The 13,240-nt window shown below is 39.9% G+C and overlaps 1 protein-coding gene across 1 annotated transcript in view; it reads right to left on the bottom strand.

Moving 5' to 3' along the window:
- The window catches only part of LOC116224596 (ribonuclease inhibitor-like), a 42,755-nt gene extending 37,211 nt beyond the window's left edge, over window positions 1–5,544 (bottom strand). The window contains exons 1-3 of the mRNA XM_042710380.1: window positions 5,510–5,544; window positions 4,755–4,928; window positions 4,020–4,193 (exon numbers count right to left, since the gene is read on the bottom strand). Of these exons, the coding sequence (XP_042566314.1) occupies window positions 4,020–4,193; window positions 4,755–4,855 (275 nt within the window). The 5' untranslated portion in view covers window positions 4,856–4,928; window positions 5,510–5,544. The remainder of the gene's footprint in view (window positions 1–4,019; window positions 4,194–4,754; window positions 4,929–5,509) is intronic.
- Window positions 5,545–13,240: the final 7,696 nt, after the last annotated feature.

Here is a 13,240-nt window from a genome sequence, read left to right as displayed (position 1 = left end):
AGTCAGCAAATTACTGCCAACTTTTTAGTCACGACTATTTGACCTATAGCAGCTCTAAATCTCACAGGTTCAGTTTTCTCTGCAGGAGCTTATCTCATCTGGTCCCTTTAAATATAATATTCATCTACAGTTGTTACTATGCCCTAGCCTGACGATGTCATACTCATAATTCTAGTCAGAATATGAGTCTGATATCGCTCCATTGGGCTGTGATTATGGGGCGTGTTTCAACCGAACCAGGAGAAAAAATGCCTCTTCGCTCAATTGGTTACCTACAACCAATCAGAACAACGTAGTATGTGACCAGGGGCAGCTGATACATTACACTTTTACCGGATCCCGTAGGAAGGAAGGCAAAAACATCTTTTCGATTGACAAATGCCTTAATCGCGTTTCTCTGTTCCTCTTTCAAAATGAATGCACTGTCAATGTCTAAATGGACTCGAATCTATACATTTCAGCTCTCCAGCGGCAGCCATGTTTGTTGAAAACAAATTCAACTCGTGTGTTGGTGACGTGGTTGGTTACGTTACTGTTGATCATCTGTCCATCATCGTATAAAGCCCTCCTTAACAATTTGATTGGTACGGCCGATATCGAGCCGCAGATAATTTCTCCTCAATGGAGTAATGCCAGACCGAACTTCCCAACCAAAAAATGTGTGGGCGGGGCTAAGTTCGGTCTGGTATCCAGGCTAACTATGCCCCTAAACCAGTTTAAAATGTCAGCAGCTTGATCAAATATATCCATTTGAAGCTTTTGAAAATCTTTGAAACACAGCAGTACTCTCCACTGTTCTTCTTGGAATATACTTACCAGACATTTGTCAGTTTACATTGCGGGTCCTCCTTAAGTTCTAAAAGCAGTTGGACTCCTGATTCCCCTGGATCATTTCCTCTGAGATCCAGCTCTCTGAGATGATTGGGATTTAATCTCAAGGCTGAAGCCAGTCTCGCATAGCCCTCCTCTGTGATACTGCAGTCTGAGAGTCTAAAGTGATAATATAGTCATAATTTACTCAAAGCAAACACAACAAGACATTTGCAGTGCATTTAAAGCAAGACCGTTATAGTAGCCAAATTGATCAGCAGTTCACTACGTAAGGTGCAATGGATGAGAGCATTTGAAAGGTTGAAAATAATGCACACTGAGGTGGTATTACTGCCCAAAATGCAGTTCACAGTTCTGAATGCATGGTGCAATAATGGTCAAGGTTCCATTATGAATTAACTGAATAGAATGATTTAAAAACATATACCGGTACTCAGATATAAACATGTCTGAGTAATTCAGATTTTCCATGAAACAGTTTGTGATCTTGTGGTTTTATGATAGTCTAAACATTTCATTTTCATCTAAGCGATTGTCCCAAAATATACTTGATATAAGTTTCATATGACCGTGCAGTTCTTTCAGTAAGCTGTTAGTATGGAAAGTCTATGTATGTCTGAAACTTTACATGATTTGAAAGAGTGTTTAAGAAATACTTTTTGTCTGTCTGTAATAATGGGGATACTTTTCATTAAAGTGTATTTCATCCAAAAATGATATGTTTGTATATACATATGTGTGTGTGTTGGTGTGTGTGTTTGTAAGTGGATTTGTTTATGTGTGTGTGTGTGTGCGTGTGCGTGTGTGATAAAGATGTAAAAGGAGAGTGACAAGAAGTGTTTACTGCTGAATATATAGCGACCCTTTATATGTGAAAAGCATGACAGTTCACTGTCTCTATCAAATTCATTGATAGCAACTCGGTATCTGGTCTTGTGATACTCACTCTAGTTTCTCCAGTTTACAGTTGGGATCCTCCAGAAGAGAAGAAAGATGCTTCACTCCTGAGTTTCCTGCATTATTCCCACTCAGCTGCAGCTCTCTCATGTGTGAGGGGTTTGACCTCAGAGCTGATGCAAGAGCTCTGAAACCTTCATCTGTAATACTGCAGGCTCCCAGGCTGCAGAGAGAAAGGGAAACATATTCTTTGTTTGTTTTCAGACGATAAAATGTTACTGTGAAATTCATGCTTTTTGCAATAATATTATATTGTTGTGTGTGTGTGTTGAACATAGAAATGAGAGTGATAAGAATTGTTTACTGCTGAATTAATAGTGACTCTTTACCTGTGAAGAGCGTGACAGTTCACCGTTACTGTCTAATTCACTGATAGCAACTCAGTATTTGTTCTGGTGATACTCACTGTAGTTTCTCCAGTTTACAGATGGGATCCTCCAGAAGAGAAGAAAGATGCTTCACACCTGAGTTTCCTGCTTTATTCACACTCAGCCGCAGCTCTTTGATTTGTGAGGGGTTTGATCTCAGTACTGATGCAAGAGCTCTGAAGCCTTTATCTGTAATACTGCAGGCTCCCAGGCTGTAGAGCGAAAGAAGTACAGACTCTATTAGATCAGCTGAGCGACACACATTAGGACAACGAGAGAAGCAGTTATCACCTCATGGGTTCTGTGCATGTCGGACATGTAAGACGTAAAAATAAACCTCATCTATATTTCTGAAAGGGGAGAATATAAATGTACAAAGTTCAGTACCTGAGTGTGAAAAGGTTAATGCTATTTGTGTTTCAAAAATATGTCTGTCTATAAATTATATGTTGCATTTGTGTGTGTGAAAGGAAACTTTACGGCTGTGTTTGTGCGTGTGTGTGTGTGTGTGTTTGATACAGATGGAAAGGAAGAGTGCTAAGAAGTATAACACTGCAGTCTGACAGGCTGTAGCAAGGAGGAGGAATAACACATCATCTCAGTTTACTGTTAAGAATCACATGACAATTCCATTCATAATAGAATTTGATGTAGTAGACTCAATTTGGTCAGGTCAATTTGTGACCTGATGTAAATAAATATAACATCCACTAACCTCAGTCTCTGTAGTCTGCAGTGGGAATCCTCCAGTAAAGCACACAGCTGAGTCACTCCCAAGGCTTCTGGTATGAGCTTACTCAGATCCAGCTCAGTCATGAGTAAGGGGTTTGAACCCACAGCTGAAGCCACAGCAGCACAGGCTTCCTCAGCAGCACTCCCTTTCAGGAACCTGCACAAATAGAGACAATATACATATTGGGCCTTAATTTGAAAATCAACAAGCACTGCGAATAGCCTTTATGCATCAGCAACCGTGCAGTGAGAATAGGTCGGGAAGGATACCTATATTTACAAATTTCATTGACACAAGGCAGGGCACAGTCAAGCATAAATGGGTTGAGTAATTAGTGAATGTGGCAATAAAGTAATTCTTTATCAGCCAAACAGAATGATTCGACCATATTTTATTAAGGTTCACAGAGAGCTCAGTAACTGTTCTACAATGCAGAAAATATCAAATTTACAATCGAGGAGATGGAGGTTCTTGTGCAGGTTGACTGCCTAACATGAAATAATTTAGAAGTTTCACGGGAAAGGTGCTGCCTTGAAGGAACTCATTTATACATCAAACTCCCATGTTTGTGCGCGGACACATCCCAGAATAGTGCTGACGCACCCATGTTTGCACTTAGAATCCTACTCATGTTATGAAATTAGCCAAAACATCTTGCCAAGTTGTTAAATCAGGTTTAGGTCATACAAGTCTGACTTTACATGTTGCCAGCCATGTTGCCCATCAATGAAATAAGGGCCCATGATCTCTTGTCTGACACAAAGAGACATCACTGATGTTTGCAGGAAACCTCTCAGGACTTCTGTCAAGTCAGCAAATTACAGTAATTAGGAATGAACAGCCACATATTCTTCTTCAGGAATAAGGAAACACTGCCAACTTTTTTGTCACGGCTATTTGACCTATAGTCCTGCTTGGCCTGGTGCAGTAACTCTAAATCTAACAGGTTCAGTTTTCCCTACAGGAGCTTAGCTCGTCTGGTCCCTTTAAATATAATATTCGTCTACAGTTGTGGCAATGCCCCTAAACCAGTTTAAAACTTCAGCAGCTTGATAAAATATGTCCATGTGAAGCCTTTGAAAATATTTGAAACAAAGCAGAGCTCTCCATTGTTCTTGGAATATACTTACCAGACTTTTCTCAGTTTACATTGTGGGTCCTCCTTTAGGTCTAAAAGCAGTTTGACTCCTGATTCCCCTGGATCATTTCCTCTGAGATCCAGCTCTCTGAGGTGATTGGGATTTAACCTCAAGGCTGAAGCCAGACTAGCATAGCCCTCCTCTTTAATACGGCAGTCTGAGAGTCTACAGTGATAAAATAGTCATAATTTAGTCAAAGCAAACACAACAAGGCATTTACAGTACATTTAAAGTGAGACCATTATTGTAGCCAAATTGAAGGGATCAGCAGTTTACTGCGTAACGTACACTGAATGACAGACACTTTGAAAGGTTGAAAATAATAAACACTGAGGTGGTATAACCGCCCAAAATGCAGTTCACAGTAATAATATAATTTAGTCAAGGCAAAAGAAAACACAGCAAGACATTTACAGTGATGTCACCATTTTAAGGTATGCTTTTATAAAGAACAGTGTAATGAAAGAAAGAGAGAGGTTGACTGTAAAGCCCGCCCTGAGAGTAAAAGGAGCACCAAGAGAGACCAACCAGAATGCTCCCTCTGTCACTCTCACTACCAGGGGGGGGAGCAAGTGGTTTAAAACATTTGTGACTTAAGCCCAGAAATGAAATTTCATTTCTGCTATATACAAGAGTAGCAACCCTTTACATGTGAAAAACGTGACAATTCACTGTGACTGTCTAATTCACAGATAGCAACTCAGTATTTGGTCTTGCAATACTCACTGTAGTTTCTCCAGTTTGCAGTTAGGATCCTCCAGAAGAGATGAAATATGCTTCACTCCTAAGTGTCCTGTTTTATTCCCACTCAGCCACAGCTCTCTCATGTGCGAGGGGTTTGATCTCAGTGCTGATGCAAGAGCTCTGAAGTCCTCTTCTGTAATACTGCAGGCTGTCAGGCTGTAGCGTGGAGGAGGAATAACATCTCATCTCAGTTAACTGTTAAGAATAGTTGTCACGCCAGCGCTGAACCCTCTCCTGCTCCCAGCTCCTGTCACGCCCGCTCCAACTACAACTCACCCAGCTCTTGTCTCGATCCCAACTACCAGAATACTAATCACGGACATCTGTCCCTCCACTATATAAACTCCTCATATCCCTTATTTCCTTGTCTGGCCTCGTTTCAAAAGGACTACATTCCCGAATAGTCAAATTCCGGACTATTCGTTACCCGCGTTTGTTCCTGGGGTACAGGGTACAGGTATAAATTTGCAGAACAAATTCTGATATTATCCCACAAGGAGAACAGCCTTGTAATTCACATACAAACATCTTATTCCTTCAAGAAAAAAATATTTATCTAGTGATTCACACAGGATAGCAATGACAGAATATCAGAATAAGCTTTTGCCAAATTTGGTAGTTCATACCTAGGATTGTCTTACAGAGAAGAACCACACTTGATTATTTCATTGTGTCACCATAATACCACCTTAACCCTAGCTCTGTTAATTACAGAGAGTGTAACAACATCCACTAACCTCAGTTTCTGTAGTCTGCAGTGGGAATCCTCCAGTAAAGCACACAGCTGAGTCACTCCCAAGGCTTCTGGTATGAGCTTACTCAGATCCAGCTCAGTCATGAGTAAGGGGTTTGAACCCACAGCTGAAGCCACAGCAGCACAGGCTTCCTCAGCAGCACCCCCTTTCAGGAACCTGTACAAAGAGAGACAATATACATATCTGTTGTCTGACACAAAAGTTCATCACTGGTGCTTAAATATAAAAAAAATGCAAAAACATTACAACTCCTGACAAGGCAGCCTTTTACGGAAATTTAAAAAAGCAAACTGAGCAGTCACATATCTGTTTTTCTCATGGGAAAGAAAGCACTGCTACCCATCACATCAAACAGAACAGAATCCTGCGTTCCCAGCTATTGTTGGTGAGTGGGCTGGACTTCCTGTCTACCAATACATCTTGGATGTTTAGTAATATAATTGTATATGGTAATTGTTCTATATATCAACTAAATAATACCAAACTAATAAGTAAAATGGGCATAAATCAAATCAAATAGCCTGGTGCCTCCACTAAGGAAATGCTATACCAGTGTACCTGGCAGGAAATATGCAAATCCTCAGATATAATTACAATGGGAGCAGTAATGGAAAAGAGTAGCTCCTAATACCAGTGCTTTTAGTCAAACAATAGTGATTGATGGGCACACTGATGGAATTTTTTTAAATAAGCGACATTTATTTTTCCCTTTAATGTAAAAAATAAATAAAGAAATTGGGTGTGTGGAAAATGTAAATATGTAAATCAGCAATATGAAATAAGAAGTTCCCCCTAAATTGTTGTCACCTTAACACACATTTGTATGATAAACTGAAACATATAAAAATAATTCATACATCCCAAATTCTACTGCTTCACTAGCACACCAAGAAAACCCAGTAAACTCAAAATGGCGTCATAAACTCCGCTAATGTAAGGTAAATCAAAACTGTGCATTAGCTTAGAGGATTAAAGGTAAACTTAACATTGCATACATGTATAACTGTCATGCCAGCGGTGAACCCTGCTCCTGCCACACCCCCTCAAAATAAAACATACCCAGCTGCATCACTTTCCCGATCAACTGAATTCTGATTGCCTGCACCTGTCACGCTCACTATATAAACCCCTCATTCCCCTCGCTTCCCTGTCTGGCCTCGTTGGTATTAGGAAGAAAATCCATAGCAACTAGTTCCCGACTGCGACTCCTGCGATCTTCCAGCTCTGCCTGGTAACTTCCATGTCTTGTGCTATTCTCCTGTTTATTTGCAAGAATGCAGCGCTCCAGTTTTTTCAGTGTTTTGAAATATTTACCCGTTTTCACGAGTTTAACTTCTGTGCGTTGTGTTTTTGATTTAAGAGAATTCCTCAACACATGTTTTGTTAGTTGAATGAAGATCTCCTGTGCTTTATATTTTCTGTGAACATTCTATCTTCTGAGCGTTATCCCTGTTTTCGTTTGCTTATTCCATGTTTGTTTCCCCATTTCCCCGTTCCCTGACTGATAATAAATAAAATCTGTGAACTGCCATATCTTAGTCCTGATGTCCCTGACAATAAGAGGTGTGGCTATTAAATAATGAGACTAATGCTTTGAGTCAATTGCAATGAAAAAGACTCCTTATACTCATAGAACTCGAATCTGCTCGTAAAAACAGTCTAATTATTTAATAGCCAGACCTCGTATGTCCATGTGAGGCCTTTGAAAATCTTTGAAAAACAGAAACACACCTGTGTAATATTCACAGTCTTGATATACATTTACCTGACATTTTCCAGTGTATATTGTGGGTCCTCCTTTAGGTCTAAAAGTCTTTTCACTCCTGATTCTCCAGGATCATTTCCTCTGAGATCCAGCTCTCTGAGATGATTGGGATTTAACTTCAAGGCTGAGGCCAGACTAGCATAGCCCTCTTCTGTGATACTGCATTCTGAGAGTCTAAAGTGATAATATAGTCATAATTTATTCAAGACAAAAGAAAACACAACAAGACATTTACAGTTATGTTCATAATTTTAGGGTGTGCTTTTATAAAGAATAATGTAATGAAAGAAAGAGAGAGGTCAACTGTTAAGCCCGCCCTGAGAGAAAAATGAGCACCAAGAGAGACCATTCAGGATGCTCCCTCTGTCACTCTCACTACCAGCAAGGAGTTGAAAACATTTGTGGCTTAAGGCCCAGAAATGAAACAATTATTTATTGGAATAATTATAGTCAAAAAGAAACTTTGCTTGGTGTGTTTAAATCCCCAAATAATGTGTGTTTAGATTTAAAGTTTAAGATTCTAGTAATAAAATTGTAGTTAACTAAAGTGAAATATGGTGACTTCTCTTTTGCTAGGATCTTAAACATTTTAAGGTGTAAACACACCTTTCTTGATGATTATTCAAATAAATGTTGGTAATTATTCAAATAAAGAATCGCCTTCTCACATGACTGGTCCTTAGCACACTCCTCTTTACTGGTAGGACTTCAGAGGTTTCTCAACGCTGCCATAGCTTCTAATGATATTTTGATACTCACTTTAGTTTCTCTAGTTTGCAGTTAGGATCCTCCAGAAGAGAAGAAATATGCTTCAGTCCTGATTCACCTGCTTCATTCCCACTCAGCTGCAGCTCTCTCAAGTGTGAGGGGTTTGATCTCAGTGCTGATGCAAGAGCTCTGAAGCCTTCCTCTGTAATATTGCACTTTGACAGGCTGTAGAGTGGAGGAGGAATAACATTTCATCTCAGGTAACTGTTAAGAATACTATATCAACACTTCCATTCATGATGGAATTGTATGCAGCAGTTTGTGACAGGAGAGTCACAATTTCTGACCTGATGTAAAGGGACCTTTTTAGTTTTTTTTAAGACTGCAACACTGCAATGACACTTAATTAACACACTTGTAATTAACTCACTCTAATCTGACCGTGAGGTGCAAACACACCATTGTACCACACAATGACAGTTTTGACACTGAGGGCCTCATTTACTAACAGGATTGCGCCCGTTTCAGGCGTAAAATAGCGGGTACAAACCTAAAACCATATTTACAAAGGTGGCGCACTTTAGATTACCGCTGCTGGGAGGGTGAAAGGGAAAGTGGGTGTTCGGGAGGAGATGCGTAAAGTGCGCCTAATTATGTATTAGTAACGAAACAAGAGGTGTTTCAGTATGACATATCAGCTGCTAAATGAAAACTATGTGCCTGCGAGAAATTTGAAAAATACGAACATCAGAAATGTAATTTTTTATTTTTTTTTATATTTGATATATCATTTAATATAGGCATATACAAAATTGTCCCACCAGCTAGGTGTTCGGCCACGCTTTACCCAGAATCGCCGCTCATTGTATAGTTTACTTTAAACCGTATTTTCACCCATAGTTCAAGCAAACAGAACGTCTGAAAATTTCAGTTGTCCCTGCCCTGTCCACGCTACAACTCCAGTTTTCAAATGTATCTGCCTAGGGCAGCGTTTTTGAAAAGCATGGTTTTCAGTGTTGGAATGCGCCGTTTTAAAGTAAGGGGTGTGTGTATTCCTACCAGACTATTTAACGGGATGCTATGGAGCAGTTAACCTGGCTATTACCTATCCTAGCTATCTCTAGCTTAGGGAACCATATTAATAATTTGCAGTTGCCTGTGTGTGATTAACTCATGTTAATATGTGTGAATATGAACTTGTGAACATAAACTTGTTAATATGAAGCTGCACAGGCACCCTGAGGGATAACCATAGCAACCCAGAAACTCAATGTTCGCTGAAAAGTTTAATTTCCCAAAATCAGCTCACCAATAAAAGACAGTCTTGAATTCAAAGTGATCACAACTTTTAATGTGGACGGAAGGGCTAAACGGAGAAATATTTATGAGTTTCTATATTTACCTGGGTTAGTTTGCTGTAACCTCGTGAACCAAAAGCTCGAATTCTAATTTTAGCTCATCATCCATGGTGGAACACGCAGGCTCTTTCTTCCCTATTTTAGCTGCGCGCTAAATAACACAAATGGGCGGTGTTAGGCTCAGATGACGCGACGAGGGTTCTTGTTTGATAAATAGGATGCAAAATACCGTGCGCTATATGCGGTTTGGCAAGGGCGCTGATTGCGCTGCGGTCGCAATCAGGGGCGGACTGGGGGAAAAAAGTGGCCCGGGAGTTACTGTCAGACCGGCCCACTCAATACACGGCGTGCGGCCCAGTCAGTACACGGCGCGCTGCCCAGTCAGCAATTACATCATATATGTTTGTTTTTTTAATAACATTTGGATCAGCCAATTTGCCTGGATGGACACATGGAATAAAATGATATTGGCTATTGTAACACTCCAAGGTAGGTATAGTTTGCTAGATGAATATGCTTAACTCTGGGCTAGTATCAGATGGTTATACTGTACGTACGGTATAACTACAAAGCCTTAAGTCACTGTCATCTTCAGCCTACATGAGTGGTAAATAGGGATTATTATGTAAGTATGTTAAACCATTGACACAACACTATCAGCAAACTATGGTAGTATTTAGTACTAGTGCCCCAGGTGAAAAAAGTACATTACATTTAAGTGTACTAAGTATACTTTTTTGTACTTAACTTTCCACTATTGGTTAGTACACTCAAAGTGTATTAGATAAATATACTTTAAATACATGTGCTGAATTGAAATACGCTATTTTTGTATATTAAAGTGTAACTTAGGTGTACATTGTACCCTGGGTCTTATCTTGGCTCTGGGGCCCCTGGCTGCTGCTTCTAGCAGCAGAATCATCAATCTAGATAACATATTGACATTGTTTATAATGTAAGTGTTGTGTGTAACACGGTGATTTTAGCATAACTGGTTAATTTAAGTTATTAGAAATGATAAGATGTCCCTCTTTACAACTACCACCATGGATAGCTTGCTCATCTATTGTAAGCAAGTAACTACGGCTAAAATGTAAATAGATAATCTCGATGATGACAACAGCCCCAGCTTGCTTATTTTACCAGATCGTAACGGTCTCAATTTTGGACATTTATCTTCCTAACGTTAGCTAGGCTAGCTTGTAGGGAACGTTACCTCATCTGTGAAAAGCAAGCTAACATTGACCAAGTCAACAACTTATCTTCTTATCACTGTCTACAGTCGGTGGTTTCCCAAATAAATCAGAGATTTTTGCATATTTTGATGCACCTTCCTCCAGACATCTTCTTTTTTTTCCCTGCCACCTTTGCGTTTTGGTGCCGATGACATGCTCTCACTCTCAAAAACAACTTTGTCTGCTAGCGAGTGACGCAAGTGTTGAGTAGGCAAGGCAACTTTTATTTATTTATTTATTTATTTATGGAAGTCAATGTGCTTTACATATACAATAACAGGAAAGGCCACAAATAATTAAAATAAATTAAATAAAATGTAGGCTAGAGTGATTGACATTTAATAACACAAAACAAAGTTAGACTGACAGAAGAGATTAGATGAGTAAAGCTTTCTTTTGAACTCCACTAATGATGTTTTAGGGCATTCATGAAAGTTTTCTCATGTGGGATTCGTTTTGAATTTAGACCAGAATTTCAGAACGCGAAATAACAGCCATAAATGGCCCAGAGTTTTCAATCAGGCTAGGGCTGACTGCACACTTCACTACGGTTGCGTGCCCTGGCGGGGCGCGTATGTATGCAAATCCAAATTTCTCAATCCGCACAGCTGAGAACACTTTGGCTGTGTAAGAACCCATTTTTAGGCGTTCATTAATAAGGTGGAGATCTTTTCTTACGTTAAACTTCCGAAGTCCGTAAGAACACATTTCAGAAGACACTTCAGAATTTTTTCGAAAAATAGGCACCATGAGTGTGAATACAGATCGCAAGGAGGAGTATAAAAGTCAGTCAGTGCAGTCTATTCAGTAAAGTTCTTAGTGCAAACTATACGTGTTCTGTGTAAAAGAGAATCTGTAAATTCGACCGGCGATCTGAGAGGGTGGGCCGGTGGGAGAAAACAGTGGGCCGGTATTTTGGACAATCCCAACCCCGTCGGCCCACCGGGGATTCCCCCGGTATCCCCGATGGCCAGTCCGCCCCTGGTCGCAATGTTAGTAAATGAGGCCCTGATTCTTACATGATATCTCATTTTAAATCATCTTAATTGCATTAAGTGATGAACATCATAGCACCTTCAGAAAAGGACAGTGATGAATTTGTCATTTATTAAAAACATTTGCTAATATCGTGCAGCGACCCTTTTTAATTCACAGACAAATATCTTAAAAAAATACTTATCTATTTTTTTGACACAGGACAGCAATGAAAGGATAACAGAATAAGCTATTTACATTTAGGATTACTCTGTTAATAACAGGGAGTGTAAGTGCATTCTCTAACCTCAGTTTCTGCAGTGTGCAGTGGGAATCCTCCAGTAAAGCACACAGCTGAGTCACTCCCAAGGCTTCTGGTATGAGCTTACTCAGATCTAGTTTAGTCATTAGTAAGGGGTTTGAACCCACAGCTGAAGCCACAGCAGCACAGGCTTCCTCAGCAGCACTCCCTTTCAGGAACCTGTACAAATAGAGACAATAAACATTTCTGACACAAAAGGTCATCACTGGTACTTAAATAAAAAAATAAAACACAAAAAACATTACAACTTCTGCCAAGGCAGCCTTTTACATTTACATTTACATTTAGTCATTTAGCAGACGCTTTTGTCCAAAGCGACGCACAAGGGAGAGAACAGTCACGCTAAGAGCAATAAAAAACCTGGTGTAACAATAAATACTACTTTACATAAGAAATAGAAAAACGACCTAGAAAGGAAAAAGAAGTGCAGGAATGTAACTGCTGAAGTGCAAGTTAAGCACTAGTCAAGGTGCCAGTTAGGAAGGGAGGTGCTCTCTGAAGAGTGGTAGTACTAGGCAGTTCGTTCCACCAACGTGGAACTACAAATGAGAATAGTCTAGATTGCCGTGCTTGCACAGACGGCAGTGCCAAACGATGCTCACTAGACGAGTGCAGCGTCGTGGGTGTAACATTTGCCCTTACAAGAGCATTTAGGTAGGTGGGAGCAGAACCAGCAAGCACTCTGTAGGCAAGCATAAGTGACTTGAACTTAACGCGAGCAGCTACCGGCAGCCAGTAGAGCTTTTACACCTTGATAGGTAAAAATTCACCCTAGTTACCTCAGGACTCCGGAGCTTTATATAAGAATATTTATTAGACAAACAACAATTGCAATTGGGCTCACTCCCAGCACAAGGCTGAAAGTGAAGCAATCATAAACACATTGCACAAGGTTTATATAGAGAGAAGTTTAGCGTTCAGCAGAGATAAGCACGTGGTGGATTTCTGAGGTCCGAGGCAAGGATGGAAGTTTTGCAAGGTCGGAAGAAGCACAGTTCGACCCTTCTTATCACTTCTGGTCTAAACATGCTCTTGTACATATGCAGACTAAGTGGCACCTAATATTCTAAGTTACACACACACAGAAAAGCCATTTCATAAGCACATGATTCATACATTCTTAAGTAATTAACAGTGTTTGCAAATTATCTCCATTACACCTCATATGTCCATGTGAGAGCTTTGAAACTCTTTGAAAAACAGCAACACAGATGTTTAATATTCTTGTTTTTGATATACATTTACCTGTGATTTCTGAATCTTGGAATATACTTACCAGACATGTGTCAGTTTACACTGCGGGTTCTCCTTTAGGTCTAAAAGCATTTTGACTCCTGATTCCCCTGGAAC

The sequence above is a fragment of the Clupea harengus genome, chromosome 18, assembly GCF_900700415.2.
Source record: "Clupea harengus chromosome 18, Ch_v2.0.2, whole genome shotgun sequence".
Classification (NCBI taxonomy): Eukaryota; Metazoa; Chordata; class Actinopteri; order Clupeiformes; family Clupeidae; genus Clupea; species Clupea harengus.
The sequence above is the reverse complement of the archived record's forward strand: the minus strand, read 5'-3'. Positions and strand labels throughout refer to the sequence as shown.